General features: G+C 48.8%; 1 protein-coding gene across 1 annotated transcript in view; it reads left to right on the forward strand.

Moving 5' to 3' along the window:
• The first annotated feature begins 19240 nt into the window (after positions 1-19240).
• Positions 19241-22034, forward strand: part of TMEM165 (transmembrane protein 165) — a 31023-nt gene continuing 28229 nt past the window's right edge. The window contains exons 1-2 of the mRNA XM_068113945.2: positions 19241-19584; positions 21661-21901. Coding sequence (XP_067970046.1) covers positions 19453-19584; positions 21661-21901 — 373 coding nt within the window. The 5' untranslated portion in view covers positions 19241-19452. The remainder of the gene's footprint in view (positions 19585-21660; positions 21902-22034) is intronic.

Raw genomic sequence — 22034 nt, forward strand, 5'->3', positions numbered from 1 at the left:
ACCACTTTTCGCACTTGTGTAAGTGTTGAAAAACCACTTTTCGCACTTGTGTTAGTGTTGAAAAACCACTTTTCGCACTTGTGTTAGACTTGAAAACCCACTTTTTGCACTTGTGTTGGTGCAGGAAACCACTTTTGCACTTGTATTAGTGTGGAAAAAACACTTTTTGCACTTGTGATAGTGTTGAAAAACCACTTTTCGCACTTTTGTTAGTGTTGAAAAACCAACCTTCGCACCTGTGTTGGTGCAGGAAACCACTTTTGCACTTGTATTAGTGTGGAAAAACCACTTTTTGCACTTGTGTTAGTGTTGAAAAACCACTTTTCGCACTTGTGTTAGTGTTGAAAAACCACTTTTCGCACTTGTGTTGGTGCAGGAAACCACTTTTGCACTTGTATTAGTGTGGAAAAAACACTTTTTGCACTTGTGATAGTGTTGAAAAACCAATTTTCGCACTTGTGTTAGTGTTGAAAAACCACTTTTCGCACTTGTGTTGGTGCAGTATACCACTTTTGCACTTGTATTAGTGTGGAAAATCCACTTTTCGCACTTGTGTTAGTGTTGAAATCCACTTTTCGCACTTGTGTTAGTGTTGAAAAACCACTTTTCGCAATTGTGTTAGTGTTGAAAAACCACTTTTCACACTTGCGTTGGTGCAGGAAACCACTTTTGCACTTGTATTAGTTTGGAAAAAACACTTTTCGCACTTGTGTTAGTGTTGAAAAACCACTTTTCGCACTTGTGTTAGTTAGTGTTGAAAAACCACTTTTCGCACTTGTGTTAGTGTTGAAAAACCACTTTTTGCACTTGTGTTCGTGCAGGAAACCACTTTTGCACTTATATTAGTGTGGAAAAAACACTTTTTGCACTTGTGATAGTGTTGAAAAACCACTTTTCGCACTTGTGTTAGTGTTGACAAACCACTTTTCGCACTTGTGTTAGTGTTGAAAAACCACTTTTCGCACTTGTGTTGGTGCAGGAAACCACTTTTGCACTTATATTAGTGTGGAAAAAACACTTTTTGCACTTGTGATAGTGTTGAAAAACCACTTTTCGCACTTGTGTTAGTGTTGAAAAACCACTTTTCGCACTTGTGTTAGTGTTGAAAAACCACTTTTCGCACTTGTGTTGGTGCAGGAAACCACTTTTGCACTTATATTAGTGTGGAAAAAACACTTTTTGCACTTGTGATAGTGTTGAAAAACCACTTTTCGCACTTGTGTTAGTGTTGAAAAACCACTTTTCGCACTTGTGTTGGTGCAGGAAACCACTTTTGCACTTGTATAAGTGTGGAAAAACCACTTTTCGCACTTGGGTTAGTGTTGAAAAACCACTTTTCGCACTTGTGTTGGTGCAGGAAACCACTTTTGCACTTGTATTAGTGTGGAAAAACCACTTTTCGCACTTGTGTTAGTGTTGAAAAACCACTTTTCGCACTTGTGTTAGTGTTGAAAAACCATTTTTCGCACTTGTGTTCGTGTTGAAAAACCACTTTTCGCACTTGTGTTGGTGCAAGAAACCACTTTTGCACCTGTATTAGTATGGTAAAAACACTTTTTGCACTTGTGATAGTGTTGAAAAACCACTTTTCGCACTTGTGTTAGTGTTGAAAAACCACTTTTCGCATTTGTGTTGGTGCAGGAAACCACTTTTGCACTTGTATTAGTGTGGAAAAAACAACTTTTCGCACTTGTGTAAGTGTTGAAAAACCACTTTTCGCACTTGTGTTAGTGTTGAAAAACCACTTTTCGCACTTGTGTTAGTCTTGAAAACCCACTTTTTGCACTTGTGTTGGTGCAGGAAACCACTTTTGCACTTGTATTAGTGTGGAAAAAACACTTTTTGCACTTGTGATAGTGTTGAAAAACCACTTTTCGCACTTTTGTTAGTGTTGAAAAACCACCCTTCGCACCTGTGTTGGTGCAGGAAACCACTTTTGCACTTGTATTAGTGTGGAAAAACCACTTTTCGCACTTGTGTTAGTGTTGAAAAACCACTTTTCGCACTTGTGTTAGTGTTGAAAAACCACTTTTCGCACTTGTGTTGGTGCAGGAAACCACTTTTGCACTTGTATTAGTGTGGAAAAAACACTTTTTGCACTTGTGATAGTGTTGAAAAACCAATTTTCGCACTTGTGTTAGTGTTGAAAAACCACTTTTCGCACTTGTGTTGGTGCAGGATACCACTTTTGCACTTGTATTAGTGTGGAAAAACCACTTTTCGCACTTGTGTTAGTGTTGAAATCCACTTTTCGCACTTGTGTTAGTGTTGAAAAACCACTTTTCGCAATTGTGTTAGTGTTGAAAAACCACTTTTCACACTTGTGTTGGTGCAGGAAACCACTTTTGCACTTGTATTAGTGTGGAAAAAACACTTTTCGCACTTGTGTTAGTGTTGAAAAACCACTTTTCGCACTTGTGTTAGTGTTGAAAAACCACTTTTCGCACTTGTGTTAGTGTTGAAAAACCACTTTTTGCACTTGTGTTCGTGCAGGAAACCACTTTTGCACTTATATTAGTGTGGAAAAAACACTTTTTGCACTTGTGATAGTGTTGAAAAACCACTTTTCGCACTTGTGTTAGTGTTGAAAAACCACTTTTCGCACTTGTGTTGGTGCAGGAAACCACTTTTGCACTTGTATTCGTGTGGAAAATACACTTTTTGCACTTGTGATAGTGTTAAAAAATCACTTTTCGCACTTGTGTTAGTGTTGAAAAACCACTTTTCGCACTTGTGTTGGTGCAGGAAACCACTTTTGCACTTGTATTAGTGTGGAAAAAACACTTTTTGCACTTGTGATAGTGTTGAAAAACCACTTTTCGCACTTGTGTTAGTGTTGAAAAACCACTTTTTGCACTTGTGTTAGTGTTGAAAAACCACTTTTCGCACTTGTGTTGGTGCAGGAAACCACTTTTGCACTTGTATTCGTGTGGAAAAAACACTTTTTGCACTTGTGATAGTGTTGAAAAACCACTTTTCGCACTTGTGTTAGTGTTGAAAAACCACTTTTCGCACTTGTGTTGGTGCAGGAAACCACTTTTGCACTTGTATAAGTGTGGAAAAACCACTTTTCGCACTTGGGTTAGTGTTGAAAAACCACTTTTCGCACTTGTGTTGGTGCAGGAAACCACTTTTGCACTTGTATTAATGTGGAAAAAACACTTTTTGCACTTGTGATAGTGTTGAAAAAACACTTTTCGCACTTGTGTTAGTGTTGAAAAACCAATTTTCGCACTTGTGTTAGTGTTGAAAAACCACTTTTCGCACTTGTGTTGGTGCAGGAAACCACTTTTGCACTTGTATTAGTGTGGAAAAAACACTTTTTGCACTTGTATAAGTGTGGAAAAACCACTTTTCGCACTTGTGTTAGTGTTGAAAAACCACTTTTCGCACTTGTGTTGGTGCAGGAAACCACTTTTGCACTTGTATTAGTGTGGAAAAACCACTTTTCGCACTTGGGTTAGTGTTGAAAAAACACTTTTTGCACTTGTGTTAGTGTTGAAAAACCACTTTTCGCACTTGTGTTGGTGCAGGAAACCACTTTTGCACTTGTATTAGTGTGGAAAAAACACTTTGTGCACTTGTGATAGTGTTGAAAAACCACTTTTCGCACTTGTGTTAGTGTTGAAAAACCACTTTTCGCACTTGTGTTTGTGCAGGAAACCACTTTTGCACTTGTATTAGAGTTGAAAAACCACTTTTCGCATTTGTGTTGGTGTAGGAAACCACTTTTCGCACTTGTATTAGTGTGGAAAGACCACTTTTCGCACTTTTGTTACTGTTGAAAACCCACTTTTCGCACTTGTCTTGGTGTAGGAAACCACTTTTCGCACTTGTGTTAGTGTTGAAAAACCACTTTTCGCAATTGTGTTGGTGTGGGAAACCACTTTTCGCACTTGTGTTGGTGTAGGAAACCTCTTTTCACACTTGTATTAGTGTGGAAAGACAACTTTTCGCACTTGTGTGACTGTTGAAAACCCACTTTTCGCACTTGTGTTGGTGTAGGAAACCACTTTTCGCACATGTGTTAGTGTTGAAAAACCACTTTTCGCACTTGCATTAGTGTGGAAAAACCACTTTTCACACAAGTGTAGGTGTCGGAAACCACTTTTCGCACTTGTGTTGGTGGAGGAAACCACTTTTCGCACTTGTGTTAGTGTTGAAAAACCACTTTTAGCACTTGTTTTCATGTAGGAAACCACTTTTCGCACTTGTATTAGTGTGGAAAACCACTTTTCGCACTTGTGTTGGTGTCGGAAACCACTTTTTGCACATGCATTAGTGTGGAAAAACCACTTTTAGCACTTGTGTTAGTGTTGAAAAACCACTTTCTGCAATTGTGTTGGTGAAGGAAACTACTTTTCGCACTTGTATTATTGTGGAAAAACCACTTTTAGCACTTGTTTTAGTGTTGAAATACCACTTTTCACACTTGTGTTGGTGGAGGAAACCATTTTTCGAACTTGTGTTAGTGTTGAAAAACCAATTTTCACAATTGTGTTGGTGTGGGAAACCACTTTTCGCACTTGTATTAGTGTGGAAAGACCACTTTTCGCACTTGTGTTACTGTTGAAAACCCACTTTTCGCACTTGTGTTGGTGTAAGAAACCACTTTTCGCACTTGTGTTAGTGTTGAAAAACCACTTTTCACGCTTGTGTTGATGGAGGAAACCACTTTTCGCACTTGTGTTGGTGCAGGAAACCACTTTTGCACTTGTATTAGTGTGGAAAAAACACTTTTTGCACTTGTGATAGTGTTGAAAAACCACTTTTCACACTTGTCTTGGTGTAGGAAACCACCTTTCGCAATTGTATTAGTGTGGAAAAACCACTTTTCGCACTTGTGTTGGTGTAGGAAACCACTTTTCGCACTTGCATTAGTGTGGAAAAACCATTTTTTGAACTTGTGTTAGTGTATAAAAACCAATTTTCGCACTTGTATTAGTGTGGAAAAACTACTTTTAGCACTTGTTTTAGTGTTGAAAAACCACTTTGCCCACTTGTGTTGGTGTAGGAAACCACTTTTCGCACTTGTGTTGGTGTAGGAAACCACTTTTCGCACTTGTGTTAGTGTTGAAAAACCACTTTTCACACTTGTGTTGGTGTTGAAAAACCACTTTTCGCACATGTGTATGTGTAGGAAACCACTTTTCACACTTGTGTTGGTGTAGGAAACCACTTTTCGCACTTGTGTTAGTTTTGAAAAACCACTTTTCGCACTTGTGTTGGTGTAGGAAACCACTTTTCGCACTTGTGTTAGTGTTGAAAAACCAATTTTCGCACTTGTGTTGGTGTAGGAAACCACTTTTCGCACTTGTGTTAGTGTTGAAAAACCACTGGAACGACATACAATGGGATCTTAACCGTATGCCCTAATTCTAGTTACCAAGCCCCGCCCCCTCGTGGTCGGGACACAGATACACAGCTTACTCCGACAAACCGGGCTAGACAGGTCCCTGACTTACTTACATCGAGATGGTTCTTCTTCTTCACGACACCGGAGCACCAACCTATACAGATCTACCTAAATCTATATATGCCCCTACCCAAAATTCATAACAATATGCATGTATGTGTGTGTAAATTGTTGTTGGTGGTTGATATCTCTACATGTGGGTGGGTTTCAGGAGATGGAACGGAGACCTACTAGGTCTCAAAGTATCCAACTCCGTTGTGTGTCTGTGTGTGTGTGTGTGTGTGTGTGTGTGTGTGTGTGTGTGTGTGTGTGTGTGTGTGTGTGTGTGTGATATTTGGGTACATATGTGAAATAAAATAAAAATACTAATACCATCACCTTTAACGGTAATGTTATGCCACCTTTTTAAACTAGTACCTCCCCCTGACTATTGCTCCTGTGCCCTGTTATCTATCTATAATTCCAGTAATCTCTGTGTGTATGTTTGTATGTTTGTATGTTTGTATGTGTTACGGGGTCCCCTCAGTGCATACCAGGTCTCGGTGACCCCCGGACCGTGAGAGGACCTTCGCCAGCAAATAGTCTTATATAGGCGCATTCGCCACGCAATCCATAGGAATTTCACCCAGGAGACAACTGATGTGCAAGTATATATTTCCAATGGTAATGATACCAAACACTTTCAAAGACACAACCACGGAGATTTTCCCCGAGCAATCAACAATACACAACCAGGCACAATCAATATTACAACCATGTGAACTCATCTACACAAACTCTAAGATGGCCATCTTATACTAATACATTCCTCACGTGAGCCCCACTCCTGACTCCCTCCGTGGTCAATGTCTCTCCTCTCCGCACACGGGCGGTTGAACGAGCCCCGGGCGGACGTGCTCTAAACGTGCCGTCTCGGACTGGGGCCGCGGCTGCAGCGCACCTCCTTGCCAAGCCACGGGGCAAACCCAGCGCGGCTTCCGACGCGAGCGAGGCCCAACGTGCGGACCCGTACGCGTCTTTGTAGACGGGGCAAAACCCAGCGCGGCTTCCGACGCGAGCGAGGCCCAACGTGCGGACCCGTACGCGTCTTTGTAGACGGGGCAAACTGTCCCGGACGCTTGGTTTCGTGCACGAACTCACGGTGACTGGACGTGTCAAAAGGTATTTACCGCCCAGGTAACTCCTCTCGCCAGACGTTTCGAAACGGTGCGTTTTCCCCGCAGCGCAAGGTCGCTTCCACCTTTTGTCGGAGCGGGGCGAGGAAGAAGAAACCTTCCTTTCCCTCGTGTCTTTCTCCTCCGTTTCCCGTCACTTCCGCTTCCGGCCACTTCCGTTTCCTGCCACTCTTTCAGAAGGGCTCCTGACCCTCCAACCACAACAACTACACAACAACTTAATATACTACACACGGAGCAAAGACCTGCATGGTAATTCACATACATTCACATAAATATGTAACACTCCCCCCCTTCAAGAAAGAAAGTGTGAACCCAGCGAAAACTTTCTTTGCCGGCCAATTTGGAGAAACAAACCAGATAACTCAACCCCCCCACATTATCAGTTCCCCCCGGGCACAGTTATCACTTAAAAATAAAGCCAGTTAAGCCACTCGATAGCACTTTTCCGGGAGGCCAAGCCGAGTATTCACTACATGGATGCCTTTAGGAACGCGGAGTTCACGGTTAGTCCGTGCAGGAAAGTTCTCTACATGGGCGCCTTGAGGAACGTGGAGTTCACGGTTAGTCCGTGCAGGAAAGTTCACTACATGGACGCCTTTAGGAACGGCGTTCACGGTTAATTCGTGTAGGAATCTTGGCTCGGCGGCTCCGCCGCCTTCAGTGCTTCAACTTCTCAGAACGTCCCTAATAATTAGGGTGGGACCACTGGTCCCTGTAGTCCCCTGAATACCGGTCTTCTTCTCGGCCACTACTTTGCCAATTCTTCCTTCGGGAGCGGCCGTAACTCAGGGAGCCTCCATAATAATATTGACTGCGGCCACCACCAAAACTACCGCCCAGTTGTCCTCTCCTGTAGACCTCTCGACGCCTACGAAATGCCTTCCCTACTGTTATGGTCCGACCCTCCAAATCCTTGCCATTCCAATTCTTCTCTGCCTCTCTGGCGTCTTTTGTGCTGGCAAACGTGACAAAGCCGAACCCTCTTGACTGTTGCGTTTCCCAGTCTCTTACCAACCGCACTTCCACCAGCGGCCCATATCTGTTGAAGACAGAGGTCAGAACTTCTTCCTCTGTTTTGACGTTCAGTCCCCCTACAAATAACTTGGCACTTTTGTCACCATCCCGAGCTGGTGTGGTGTTATTTTCCCTGCTGGGCTCTTTATCAACCCTCAGGTTACTATAAACTTGACCCCCGGCCAAATCATTCCCGAGAACCACAGATACACCCTCTACAGGAAACGTGGCTTGTAAACCGACGGTGACCGGTCCTGACACCAAATCGGACTCCAACTGGATGACCTGAAGGGGAGCACTAACACCGCCCCCGATCCCCTGTAAACGAACACTATCCCCCGTTGCCGTCTCCTCGGACCATGGCAAAATGCCTTCAAGCATTAAAGATTGATGGGCCCCTGTGTCTCTCAATATCCTAACCGGTCTCCGGTTAGTCGAGGCTCCATCCAGTGACACAAACCCCTCGGAAATAAATGGTTGGTAACCCTCTTGATGGCGATTTCTTACGCTAGCCATCGCATTCGGAGTTGTAATAGTCGGACTCCGCTCTGGGTTGTCCCTTTTCATGAGGTAACAACTGGACATCAAGTGTCCAGGTTTTTTGCAAAACGCGCAAGTAGGCCCGGAGGAAAAACTCGGGGTCTGCCTCGGGCCCCCCGAACTATAAGTTTGTCTTGGGCCCGCATCCCTCTGATTTCGAACCGGTGGGGTATCATAGTTGTCCCCATAATCATCTCGAGGCCGCCGCCATGTATGGTCGTTCTCCGCACCTGCTGTTCCCCACCTCCCCTGCGGAGATCTAGGCGAGGAGTTAGGTTCGTGGACCCCTATTCGGTGGGTTAAGGCATAATCATCTGCCATGGTGGCTGCGTCCCACAACTTTGGTACCTTCTTTTCCTGCAGGTACACTTTGATGTCCTCGTGGACACACTGCTGGAATTCCTCCACCAGGATCAAGTCCCGCAATGTCTCGAAGTCTTTCCCGACTCCTTTTGACTCACACCACCGATCAAACATGTTTTCTTTCACTCTGGCAAACTCCACATGGGTCTCACTCTCCCTCTTCCTGGCATTCCTGAATTTTTGCCTGTAAGCTTCCGGAACCAACTCATAGGCCTTGAGGATGTGCTTCTTCAGTACCTCATAATCTGCACATTGGTCCATTGGTAAGGCCGAATAAATTTCCTGAGCTTTCCCCACCAGCACACTTTGTACGAGTATGGTCCAGGCCTCCTCCGGCCAGTTTAATTGTCGAGCCACTTTCTCAAAGTGTGGGAAGAATTTCGCGACTTCCTTTTCACTGAACGGTGGAACCAGCCTCACATGTCTGCCCACATCCCAGGTTTTCTGGTTAGGTGTCGACCCCGTCAGCAAGGGTGGTGCCTCTCCCCGTTCTCTCATTAACTCCAGCTCCTTGCATTTGATTTCTTGCTGAAGCTCCATGTCACGTTCCTTTAATTCCCTTTCCGCTTTTCTCTCCTCTGCTTCGAGTTCCCTTGTTTTCATCCTTTCTTCTGCTTGTTTCTCTTCTCTCCTCTCCTCTGCTTTCCTTTCTTCTTCTGCTCTTTCCTTTTCTGCTTTCCTTTCTTCTTCTGCTCTTTCCTTTTCTGCTTTCCTTTCTTCTTCTGCTAACCTTTCCTGGAGTTCTCGTTCCACTCTCCTTTCCTCTGCTTGTTTCTCTTCTCTCCTCTCTTCTGCTTTCCTTTCTTCTTCTTTTAACCTTTCCTGGAGTTCTCGTTCCACTCTCCTTTCCTCTGCTTGCTTCTCTTCTCTTCTCTCTTCTGCTTTCCTTTCTTCTTCTTTGATCCGTTCCTGGCTCCGTAATTGCAACTCCAGTTTCCGGAGCTCCACGTCTTCTGGTTCTTCGGGTAGCCACTCCCAGGCTAACTCGTCCCATGTTCCTAATCCCACCATAGATTGTATCACCGTGGCCTGCAACTCTGCCTTCCTCAAATTAGTTCGGACCTCCAAGTTAAAATGTTTGGCCAATTTCAAGAGATCCGACTTTAGCAACGCTCGGAACTGTGCCTCACTCGGGGTTACCCCAAAGTTCTGTGCCACAAACGCCATGGTGCCTATCGTTAACACCTGTTAACCTTCACCCCAAGACTTTCCCCAATTTCTCAAAAAAAAATATTACCAATTAATAATTAATTAATAAATTTTAATTACCAAAAATATTATTATTTTATTATTTTATACACTTTTAGATCCCGGACGTAGACCCAATTGCGAAACCGCAAATCGTAATTTGGACGAGCCCCCAATTCTGTTACGGGGTCCCCTCAGTGCATACCAGGTCTCGGTGACCCCCGGACCGTGAGAGGACCTTCGCCAGCAAATAGTCTTATATAGGCGCATTCGCCACGCAATCCATAGGAATTTCACCCAGGAGACAACTGATGTGCAAGTATATATTTCCAATGGTAATGATACCAAACACTTTCAAAGACACAACCACGGAGATTTTCCCCGAGCAATCAACAATACACAACCAGGCACAATCAATATTACAACCATGTGAACTCATCTACACAAACTCTAAGATGGCCATCTTATACTAATACATTCCTCACGTGAGCCCCACTCCTGACTCCCTCCGTGGTCAATGTCTCTCCTCTCCGCACACGGGCGGTTGAACGAGCCCCGGGCGGACGTGCTCTAAACGTGCCGTCTCGGACTGGGGCCGCGGCTGCAGCGCACCTCCTTGCCAAGCCACGGGGCAAACCCAGCGCGGCTTCCGACGCGAGCGAGGCCCAACGTGCGGACCCGTACGCGTCTTTGTAGACGGGGCAAAACCCAGCGCGGCTTCCGACGCGAGCGAGGCCCAACGTGCGGACCCGTACGCGTCTTTGTAGACGGGGCAAACTGTCCCGGACGCTTGGTTTCGTGCACGAACTCACGGTGACTGGACGTGTCAAAAGGTATTTACCGCCCAGGTAACTCCTCTCGCCAGACGTTTCGAAACGGTGCGTTTTCCCCGCAGCGCAAGGTCGCTTCCACCTTTTGTCGGAGCGGGGCGAGGAAGAAGAAACCTTCCTTTCCCTCGTGTCTTTCTCCTCCGTTTCCCGTCACTTCCGCTTCCGGCCACTTCCGTTTCCTGCCACTCTTTCAGAAGGGCTCCTGACCCTCCAACCACAACAACTACACAACAACTTAATATACTACACACGGAGCAAAGACCTGCATGGTAATTCACATACATTCACATAAATATGTAACATATGTTTGTATGTTTGTATGTCTGTATGTCTGTGACCGCTGTTTCTCGACAACCACGGGTCCGATATACTTTAAACTTGCCAGGTATATTGCTGGGGACCCGAGGATGTGCCTTTTCAAGGTTTCATATTAATCGGAGAAGTAGTTACCGAGCTATGTCCAAAAAACGATTCAACCAATCAGAGAGCAGCGAGCTATCACGTGTGCCGAACGTGGCGAACAGACTCTGCCTCGGACGGCACATTTGAGAGCGTATTCATTTATTTCACGTTGGAAAACTATGTTGCCGTTAAACTATGTTTTAAAACTAATTAAAACTAATTTGCGATTCATCGTAACTGCGATTTGCGACCTTCCGGACAGTGAAGACTGCACTTCCGGCAGCCAATCACAGAACGCGTTGTTGCGTAGGCGTGGCCGATGTGAGAGCGAGCCGAGCCGAGCGCGTGCGCCATTACGGTTCGTAATTCGATTTCTTCCGGAGAAAATAATAATTTCTCGATTTCTTATGCGCATTATTTCTCCCAATTCAGTCAGAGCGAAGGGCGGAAGCGAAGAGCGTTGTTTTTTTTGTTTACGGGCGTACGGGCGTACGGGCGGGGTAGAGCGTACGGGTAGCGTTTTTATTTTTTTTTGGCAAGGAACGGGCACCCACGTACGGGCATGCCCTAGTGTAATAAAGATGAGTTAATATAAAACCCATCAAAATGACGGGTTGGAACAGTTTATTCAATGGTACAGCCTCGTCAGCGTGCCAAAGTCTGAACCTCGGCCTGGTGTCAGGTGTGATTATATCTTTTGTTACTTATTAGACATCATACGGACGTAAATGGAGACTCGTTTTCCTCTGAGCGCACAATGAGAATTTCACCTCCCTGTGCCTTGTAATTATTGTTATTTAAAAAAAAAAATCTGTACACTGCCCTTGAGCGTTTGGTTTGCAAGCCATCTTCTACAATTCCAATAGAAGAGACATATTTACTCTTCTTATGGGTCCTCATTGTCTTGAGGGTCTTTTGGGTCATTTGAGTCTTTTGGGTCCTCTGGGTCTTTGGGTTCCTCAGGTCTTTTCTGTCCTCTGGTTCTTTGGGGGTATTGAGGTCTTAGGGGTAATTTGGGTCTTTGGGGTCCACTGGGTCTATGGGGTCTTTCAGCTTTTTGGGGTCTTTGGGGTCTTTTGGGTCTTCATGGTCTTTTCAGTCTTTGGGGTCTTTTGGGTCTTTGGCGTCTTTTGGGTCTTCAGAGTCTTTGAAATCTTCTGGGTATTTTTATATCTTTGGTCTTTGGGATATTTAATGGTCTTTGGGATATTTTCAGTCTTTTGGGTTTTTAAGGGTCTTCTGGGTCTTTCATGGTCTTTTGAGTCTTTGTGGTCTTTTCAATCCTCAGGATCTTTAAGGATCTTTAGGGTCTTTTTAGTCTTTTGGGTCTTCTGGGTTTTAAGGGTCTTTGGGTTATTTTGGATATTCAGGGTCTTTTGGGTCTTCATGGTATTTTGCGGTCTTTTAAGGGTCTTGGGTCTTTTCAGTATTTTGGGTTTTCGTGGTCTTTATGGGCCTGTATGGGTCTTTGGGGAATTTTTGGTATTCAGGGTTTATTTGGTTTTTGCGGTCTTTAAGGGTCTTGGGGTCTTTTGGATCGTTGGGGTATTTTGGGTCTTTGGGGTCCATTGGGTCTTTGGGATCGTTTGGGTCTTCGGGGTCGTTTGGGTCTTCAGAGTTGTTTCGGTTCTCAGGGTCCTTCATGGTCTTTTGGATCTTTGCAGCCTTTAACGGTCTTTGGGGTATTTTGGGTCTTTGGGGTCCATTGGGTCTTTGGGATCGTTTGGGTCTTCAGGGTCGTTTGGGTTTCGGGGTTGTTTAGGTTCTCAGGGTCGTTTGGGTCTTTTGGATCATTGGAATGTTTTGGGTCTCCTGGGTCCTTGGGGTCTTTTGGGTATTTTAACCGGTTGACAAACAGTCGTGCTCAAAGGTTGCCCATTATAACTCCACTCAAATCCCCCCTGAAGCGCTACTTAAAGCCTTTAAAACATACCCTAATGAAGGGAGACCGAAATCACACAAATACACAAACACACATTGTATTTTATATGATAGATGTAGATATGTATATATAAATATAGATGTATGTATAATATAGATGTAATATTTAGATGTATGTAGATTACTGTATGTAGATGTATATAGATTACTGTGTGGCGGGCACAAGGGGTAATAATTCCGCGCACCAGTGGGTGGCGCGAGCGTCCAGGCGAGGAACTGAAATGCACGCCCTGCCTTTCGGCCGATCGGCCACGCCCGGGGGCAATGCGTGGCCTCAGGACATATATGCGGGCTCTAAGCTCGAGCCCGCCCAGTGCTGATATGCGAGCTCTTAATAAAGACTCTTGTTTGTATCCACGCGTTGTGGCCTACCTCTCTGGCAATCGAGTCGTGTGTGCAGAGCACCACACTGGTGACCCCGATTGGTTCAGCCGTTGCTGACCCCCGAACGCGCCATGGCCACCAACACCGTCGCAATCAAACTCCCGGAGTTTTGGGAAGCGCAAGCCGACGTTTGGTTTGTGCAAACCGAAGCTCAGTTCCAACTCCGGGGCATCACGGCGGACGACACCCGGTACTACGACGTGGTCACCGCCCTCGGGCCCGGCCCTGCCGCCCGCGTCATGTCCATCCTTTGGCGCCCGCCGGGCGACCACAAGTACGAGGCGCTCAAACGTCTCCTCCTCGCCACGTTCGGGCTCACGGAGGTCGAACGTGCCGACCGCCTCCTGGACCTTCCCGGCCTCGGCGACAGACGACCATCCGTCTGGATGGATTTCATGCTGTCCCTGCTTGGAGACCAGCGCCCGGATTTCTTGTTCCGCGCACTTTTCCTCCGCCAGCTACCGATACAGGTGCGCCTCGCGCTGGCTGGTTCCAAAATCACGGAACCCCGCGCCCTGGCCGGAGAGGCCGACAAGTTTTTCGTGGCCTGCGACACGCGGTCGGTGTACGGTGCTGCCGTAGTGGATCCGGGTCCAGTGGCTACAGCGCCCCCGGCTTCCCTCATGGCCGCTGCTGCGCCCCGCCCACTACCGCCGCCACCACCACCACCACCACCGGCACGGCCGATGCGGCCGCCACCGCCGCAAACCTGGTGCTACTACCATGCCAGGTTCGGCCGCAAGGCTAAAATGTGCCGCCCGCCGTGTTATTTTGACGGGTCGGGAAAAGACCGGGCCGGCGCTGACTTGCGGCCCTGAGCGTCGGCCATTCCGGCAGCCTCCTGTTCATCATGGACACCTTGTCCGGGCACCGTTTTCTTTGCGACACGGGAGCGCAGGTAAGCGTCCTCCCTGCCTCCGCGTCCGACAAGCCAGCCGTGGGCCGGGGCCCCGCTTTGCTTGCCGCCAACGGTACACCCATCCACACATTCGGGAAGCATTGCCTCTCACTGCGGTTTGGAGGGCAGCGCTTTCAATGGTCATTCGTCACCGCCAGCGTGCCAATGGCCCTGCTCGGCGTGGACTTCCTATGTGCGCATGGGCTGTTGGTCAACGTTAAGCACAGACGTCTCGTCCAGGCCGAAACCTTCAGCTCGCTCGCTTGTTCGCTGAGCGGCTCGTTGAGCAGCTCGCTGAGCGGCTCACCGAGCGGCTTGCCAAGCGGCTTGCTGAAAGGTTCCGTCCCGGCGAGGTTAGTCCACGATTCCGGCAGCGGATGAGTTTACCCACCTCCTCGCCAGTTTCCCAGCCCTCACACAGCTCACCTTCTCAGCGGTGGCTGTCCAACACGGGGTGGAGCACCATATCCCCACGGTCGGGCCGCCGGTCTATGCCCAGGCACGCCGACTCGACCCCCACGAAGCTCGCCGTGGCAAAAGCGGTGTTCGCCACGCTGGAACGGCTGGGTATCGTACGGCGCTCCAACAGCGCTTGGGCCTCTCCTCTGCACATTGTGCCGAAAGCCGGCGGCGGATGGCGGCCGTGCGGTGACTACCGCCGGCTCAATGATGCCACCACCCCCGACCGCTACCCGGTCCCGCATATCCAGGACTTTTCCGCCCGGTTGGCAAACACGACCGTGTTCTCCAAGGTGGACCTCATCCAAGGCTACCACCAGGTCCCCGTACAACCGGGACGATGCCCCAAAGATGGCCGTCATCACCCCTTTCGGCCTCTTTGAGTTCCTGCGGATGCCTTTCGGGTTGAAGAATGCGGCCCAGGCGTTCCAACGGCTCATGGACAGCATCTTGCGCGACTTACCTTTCATCTATGTCTACCTGGACGACATCCTAGTCGCGAGCGCGTCCCGGGAGGAGCACCTGCTCCACCTCCGCACGCTTTTCGAACGCCTGGGCCAGCATGGCCTGATCATCAACCCCGCAAAGTGCCATTTCGGCGTCGCCGCCATCGAATTCTTGGGGCACCGCATCACCAGGCACGGGGCCGTCCCTTTACCGACCAAGGTGGGGGCGGTCAGGGGTTTCCCGCACCCCCGCATGATCAAGGGGCTCCAGGAGTTCCTGGACATGGTAAATTTTTACCACCGCTTCGTGCCCCACGTCGCCCAGCTCCTCCGCCCCCTGCACGAGGCCCACCGGGGCATGCCGGGCAAAGGTGACATCACCTGGTCGGAGCCGATGGCCACGGCGTTTGCGGGCGCAAAGCTGGCCCTGGCCAATGCCACCATGCTGGCGCACCCGGCGCCCGATGCACCGATCGCCCTCACCACCGACGCGTCGGACTACGTGGTGGGCACGGTACACGAGCAGTGGGTGCGTGGTGCTTGGCAGCCCCTGGCGTTTTTTAGCCGGCAGCTTCGCCCGCACGAACGCCGGTACAGCACCTTCGACCGCGAGCTGCTCTGGCTCCACCTGGCGGTCCGACACTTCCGCCATCTGCTTGAGGGCTGCCCGTTCACGGCTTTCGTTGATAACAAGCCCCTTGTGTTCACGATGGCCAAGGTCGCCGAGCCATGGTCGGCCCAGCAGCAACGTCACCTCTCTGCCGTGTCCGAGTACACGACGGACATCCGTCACGTCGCGGGTAAAGACAACCCGGTGGCGGATTGCCTTTCCCGGTCCGTCGCGCACGCGGTCCACCTCGGGATCGACTATGCCTGGATGGCGGAGGACCAGACCGCCGACCCCGGCGTCCAGGCCTTGCGGACCGCCGTCACGGGCCTCCGCGTCACTGAGGTGCTGTTCGACGTCACGGGTGCGGCCCACCTGTGGGACGTCTCCCTCGGCCGGCCTCGCCCCATGTGCCCCTTGGCTGGCAGCGCCCGGTTTTCGACGCCACCCACGGCCTGTCACACCCGGGCACGAAGGCCTCCCAGAAGCTCGTCGCAGCGAAGTTCGTCTGGCATGGCCTCAGGAAGGACGTCCGCGACTGGGCCAGGGCGTGCCTCGCGTGCCAGCGCACAAAGGTCCACCGCCACACCCGGGCCCCGTTGGCCCCGTTTACGGTGCTCGAGCGTCGGTTCGACCACGTCCACGTCGACTTGGTGGGACCTCTGCCCCCCTCGCGGGGGTTCACCCACCTCCTCACCATGGTGGACCGCACCACCCGGTGGCCGGAGACCGTGCCCTTGGCGGCGACGACTGCGGCTGACATCGCACACGCTTTCATCGCCACGTGGGTTGCCCGGTTTGGTGCCCCCTCGGACATCTCGTCCGATCACGGCCCCCAGTTCACCTCGGAGCTCTGGGGCGTGGTGGCGCAAGGGCTCGGCGTCAAACTGCACCGCACCACGGCCTACCACCCCCAGGCCAATGGCCTGTGCAAGCGCTTTCATCGCTCCATGAAGGCCGCACTCCGGGCCAGCCTCCACGACGGCAGCTGGGCCGACAGGCTCCCCTGGGTCCTGCTGGGCCTCAGGACGGCGCCCAAGGATGACCTGCGCACGTCCTCGGCGGAGCTGGTCTTCGGACAGCCGCTGCGGGTGCCAGGCGGATTTATCCCCGACTCCACGGCTCCTTGGTCCGCGGCGCAACAACGCTCCACCCTGCAGGAGGCCGCCAGGAGGTTCGCCCCGGTGCCCACGGCACACCACGGTTGCCCGCCCTCCAATGTCGCCCCGGAGCTTCACTCGGCGGAGTACGTTTTCATCCGACACGATGCCCACCGGGCACCGCTGCGGCCCCCGTACGATGGGCCTTTCCGCGTGCTGGAGACCGGGGACAAACATTTCACCATGGACATCGGCGGTGCCCCGGATCGTATCTCCGTGGACCGCCTCAAGCCGGCCCACCTCGATCTGGACCACCCCCCGCAAGCAGCTCTGCCTCCGCGTCGAGGCCGCCCCCCAGCGGTCAGACCCCGGCAACCCCCAGCCTCGCCGTCCCGCTACCCCCCCAGCCCTGCACGCATCGCCAGGGGGCGTTTTGGCCGGGTCATCCGGCTTCCCCGCAAGCTCACCCTGCAGGTGCGCGGGAATTCTGGGGGGGCGCGTGTGGCGGGCACAAGGGGTAATAATTCCGCACACCAGTGGGTGGCGCGAGCGTCCAGGCGGGGAACTGAAATGCATGCCCCGCCTTTCGGCCGATCGGCCACGCCCGGGGGCAAGGCGTGGCCTCGGGACATATATGCGGGCTCTAAGCTCGAGCCTGCCCAGTGCTGATATGCGAGCTCTTAATAAAGACTCTTGTTTGTATCCACGCGTTGTGGCCTACCTCTCTGGCAATCGAGTCGTGTGTGCACAGCACCACAACTGTAGCTATGTAGGTATGTGTTCATAGATTACAGTAAGTAGAATACTGTATGTATATTATACTGTATGTAGATGTAAGTAGATTACTGTATGTTAATTACTGTATGTATATTGCTGTATTTATATTACTGTACCGTATGTAGCTTATGTCCGGTATGTAGATTTATGTAGATTGTTGTATGTAGATTACTCTATGTTAATTACTGTATGTATATTGCTGTATTTATATTACTGTATGTAGCTTATGTATGTAGATTTATGTAGATTGTTGTATGTAGATTACTGTGTGTAGTCGATGTCTGTAGATTACTACTATATGTAGATGTATGTCGATTACTGTATGTAGATGTATGTAGATTACTGTATGTAGATTACTGTATGTATATGTAGGTAGTTTACTGTGTGTAGATGTATGTACATTACTGTATGTAGATATTTTTAGATTACTGTATATAGATGTATGCAGATTACTGTGTGTAGATTGCTGTGTGTAGATTGCTGTATGTAGATTACTGTATGTAGATACAGGTAGATTAGTGTGTGTTGATATTTTTAATTACTGTATGTAGATGTATGTAGATTACTGTGTGTAGATTGCAGTATGTTGATTACTGTATGTGGATTACTGTATATAGATGTATGTAGATTACTGCATGTAGATGTATGTAGATTACTGTATGTAGATATTTTTAGATTACTGTATATAGATGTATGCAGATTACTGTCCGTAGATTACTGTATATAGATGTATGCAGATTACTGTATGTAGATTACTGTATATAGATGTATGTAGATTACTGTATGTAGATGTATGTAGATTACTGTATGTAGATATTTTTAGATTACTGTATATCGATGTATGCAGATTACTGTCTGTAGATTGCTGTATGTAGATCACTGCATATAGTATAGGTAGATTACTGTGTGTAGATATTTATAATAACTGTATATAGATGTATGCAGATTACTGTATGTAGATTACTGTGTGTAGACATTTTTAATTACTGTATATAGATGTATGTAGATTACTGTGTGTAGATGTTGATGTATGAAGATTCGTGTTTGCATGTACTTGATCGCCACCTACTGGGCGGCGCATGTTCAGAACCACTTGGAATTGGAATAAAGTTACATCGCCCAGCATCGAGTGCCAACCAAGATGGCGCCCGGTAGCTACATCTCCACCTGTGTGGTGTGAATGGCAATGGTCGTTCTATATATTTTCAATTCAGCGATTTTGCCGTGTGATCACTTCCGATTAATAAACTGCTAGTTCGATGCCCGCCTTGTGTCGCTGAATTCCACGATTTGCGACGCCATCGGTGTCGTAAACACTTTGCACTCTCCCAAGTCTGTGACGCGCATTCCCTTTAGAACGGTCTAGCCTGGGTTCGAATCTCGGGGTCCTTCGTGAAGCACAGGTTGTTGGTGGACGTTAAAGATCGCACGGTGGTTATTATTTATAGATCAAATTAAAAATCCTTACATAACCCACAGGGAGGTACAACGTTGCATCAACCGCACAGCCGCACTTCCGGTAATGATGCGACCGGAAGTCACGTGTTGCACACAAGAATGAATGCATTTACGTGAAAGATTTCTTGCTGCCTTTCAGAAGAAGCCGCAATACTTACATTAAGTGGGAGTTCTGGAGTACGGACATGGCACAGGCGAGAGCGGTTAAACAGCTTCCTGTAATTCTGACAAGAGCTTAAGAAATACTGATGAAGAAGAAGATCAGGTGCGTCAGGGGTCCACGTGACTTGAAGCCACGCAATCAGGTTAACTTGTCGTTCAGATTGAACGTCGGTGACCGGTAGTTGATACCCGGGACGGCTTCCGGCAGAGTCCGTGTTGTGCGGTGCGGTCTCCTCGGCTCCTGAGGAAGCCTGAAGGTGAAGGCCGCGACGGCTTTGCGCAAGGCGGGATGAGGGCCGCTTCGTGTGGACGTGTGATCATGCCTCGGGTCTTGCTCCATCCACTCGTCGCCGCTTTCTTCGCCTGCTCCGCCAGGGTCGCCGCCGAGCTGCCCCCGGTCGCCGTCCCCGGTCCCGGGAAGGTTCGTTTATCGCAACATGTCCGGGTTAGAATCCTGCTTTCTGGCGTCCTGGACATGGAGTGGTCCATTGTAAGGAACCTACCCAATGAGCTTATTCGGCCCCTCAAGTCTACCCAATGGTTGTTTGTCCTTTGCTCTGTCATTAGGCCTCGATTCCATGGCAGCGAGGACCTCCAGGAGGACCACCACCCATAAGGACTGATTTTCGCAAGATTTTCCAACCCCTCCTTCAACACAGGGGGGCATTATGCCCATCAAGTCATATTTGACTTCCCACACAGACCTTGGGTCTTAGGGGAGAGAGTGGGGTTCACCTTGGGGGAGGAGGGTTGACCTCATAACAGTTTGGTGAAGGAGGAGGGATTGGCATGGCACCTGCAGTCTAACAAAATACAGCAGAGAAGGTCATTGGTACTTGGTAGTGGTGCCCACATGGAAAGTTGTGGACAAATTCAGATGAAACTTGCTGGAAACTTTGGCTTTGTGACGATGACGAATTTATTCGATTTTGGTGAAAATCCAGATCTGTACACGAAAAAAAATTCTTTGTGCACACAAAAAAAAAAAAAAAACGACATTTTTAAAGCGATTCTTCACCATCGAGAGATCTATGGGCAAAAAACGATCTGTGGCATATTTCAAAAAGTTGTGGATCCATTATGACAAAACTTGGTGGATGAGTTGCTTGGTTAACGAGAACAAAACGATTCGATTTTGGTTCGAGTCTGGATCCAGATCAGGCCTACCAGTAGGATGGAGACAAAACGTAAACTGTTCAGAACCAAAAAAAGAAAGGGAAAAAAAGAAAGAGGTATTTGGGGTCCAGACGTGGGTTAATGGTGGGTCTTGTCTACCATGCGGAAACCTAGGGGAGGGGGACAAAGCACGGAAAGAGCAGAGGGTGCAAGACCAGAAAGGAGGAGGTCGAAGACTGAGGGACTGCCTACGTCTCTGTGATGGTGAAGTGAGAGGCCGATAGACTCGGCTTCATCGCGCGAGATTCCAAAGATCTTGAAGGCCTTGGTTTCCACAGCGTCAAGCTGAGCAAAATGTTAGGCAGGGGCACCAGCTCAGATGGAAGACCACTACTCCATCAAGCTCTGGATGAAGGCCTTGTAGGTGGATAAGAGTTCAGGTGAGTCTAGGAGGGACGGCCACCAGTTTTCAAGTCTTTATGGCCCACGGTTCAGAAGCGTAGAAAGTCAAAGAAACAAATAGGCACTTCTCAAATTGCAGAACGATTCCTGAAGGTCCCGGAGAACTTTCCCTTGCTGGAACCCCTGGTCTAGTTGTATAACTGCACTCATACGTGACCATCTACAAATTTGTACGTATATATTTATATATATACATAATGCATAAGCATCGTCAGTCCATCAGCAATAATTCCATTCCTGCCATACTTGTGACTTCAAGCGATGTGTTGGGAGCAACAGCCACCACCGGAAGTTCCACTTGGACAATGCAGCACAGAAAGCCAGCCTATATCCCTGTCTCTGTGTGGTGTCTCGTGGGCAGACCATATAGTGAACCCGGTCTCCAAAGCCAGCCGCATACCTGGCCTCCATAGGTCAATGGAGTACTGCTCTTCCCAATGGGCTGATACGCCCCAACATCACATCTGCTTTTCAAGAATTCTGTGGAATCCTGTGCTACAAACATTGGAATCTCTCGCGATGAGTCTGAAGCACAAGGCCTCAGCAGGCAGGTTGGTGGCCTCTGTTTCTATTTTTTAATTTTTAACTGCCTCGTCTCCCGTTTGTGTTTTCTCTACTCTCTCAGCCGTCCTACCCTCCCGAACAACTACAGAACCCACACATTCTTTCATTAATCCTGTCCTGGTTAACTTCCTCGCTTGTCTCACTGCTCCTGTCTATAGAATCACCTTCCTCAGGCTAAGTCCCACTCCTCCCTCTAGGGCTTCAGGTATGTGGCACACCACCAGCTCAGGTCATCCCCCCATCTTTATTAAAATCGATTTAGTAAATGCCTCGTGAATAACTTGACAAGGTTTGGCAAGAGGTGACGTGAAAGGGAACATGTTTTGATGGAAATCCATGAAATGTCTGCACACAGGAGAACGCAATGCTGGCCCTCTCCACGACCCTGCAGCACAGCAAGCCGGCCCTTTCTGTTGGGTTAACCAGGACGGACTTGGGTTTTATCCACGCGTTTGTGGCTGCCATTTCGGTCATAATCGTCTCCGAACTCGGAGACAAGACCTTCTTCATTGCTGCGATCATGGCGATGCGTTATAACCGCCTTACGGTGCTCACGGGTGCCATGCTGGCGCTCGGCTTCATGACCTGCTTGTCTGGTGAGCGAAAGTCGCTTTCCTTTCATCCAAAAGGGTAATTGCCATTGTGGGCGAGGGTGTCGCTCGCTTCACCTCTGTGAAGGAAATGACACGACATTGAACATTGTTTGCTGTGGGATGCGTGTGAAAGCAA

The sequence above is a fragment of the Myxine glutinosa genome, chromosome 4 (assembly GCF_964187855.1).
Source record: "Myxine glutinosa chromosome 4, kmMyxGlut1.1, whole genome shotgun sequence".
Lineage (NCBI taxonomy): Eukaryota > Metazoa > Chordata > Myxini > Myxiniformes > Myxinidae > Myxine > Myxine glutinosa.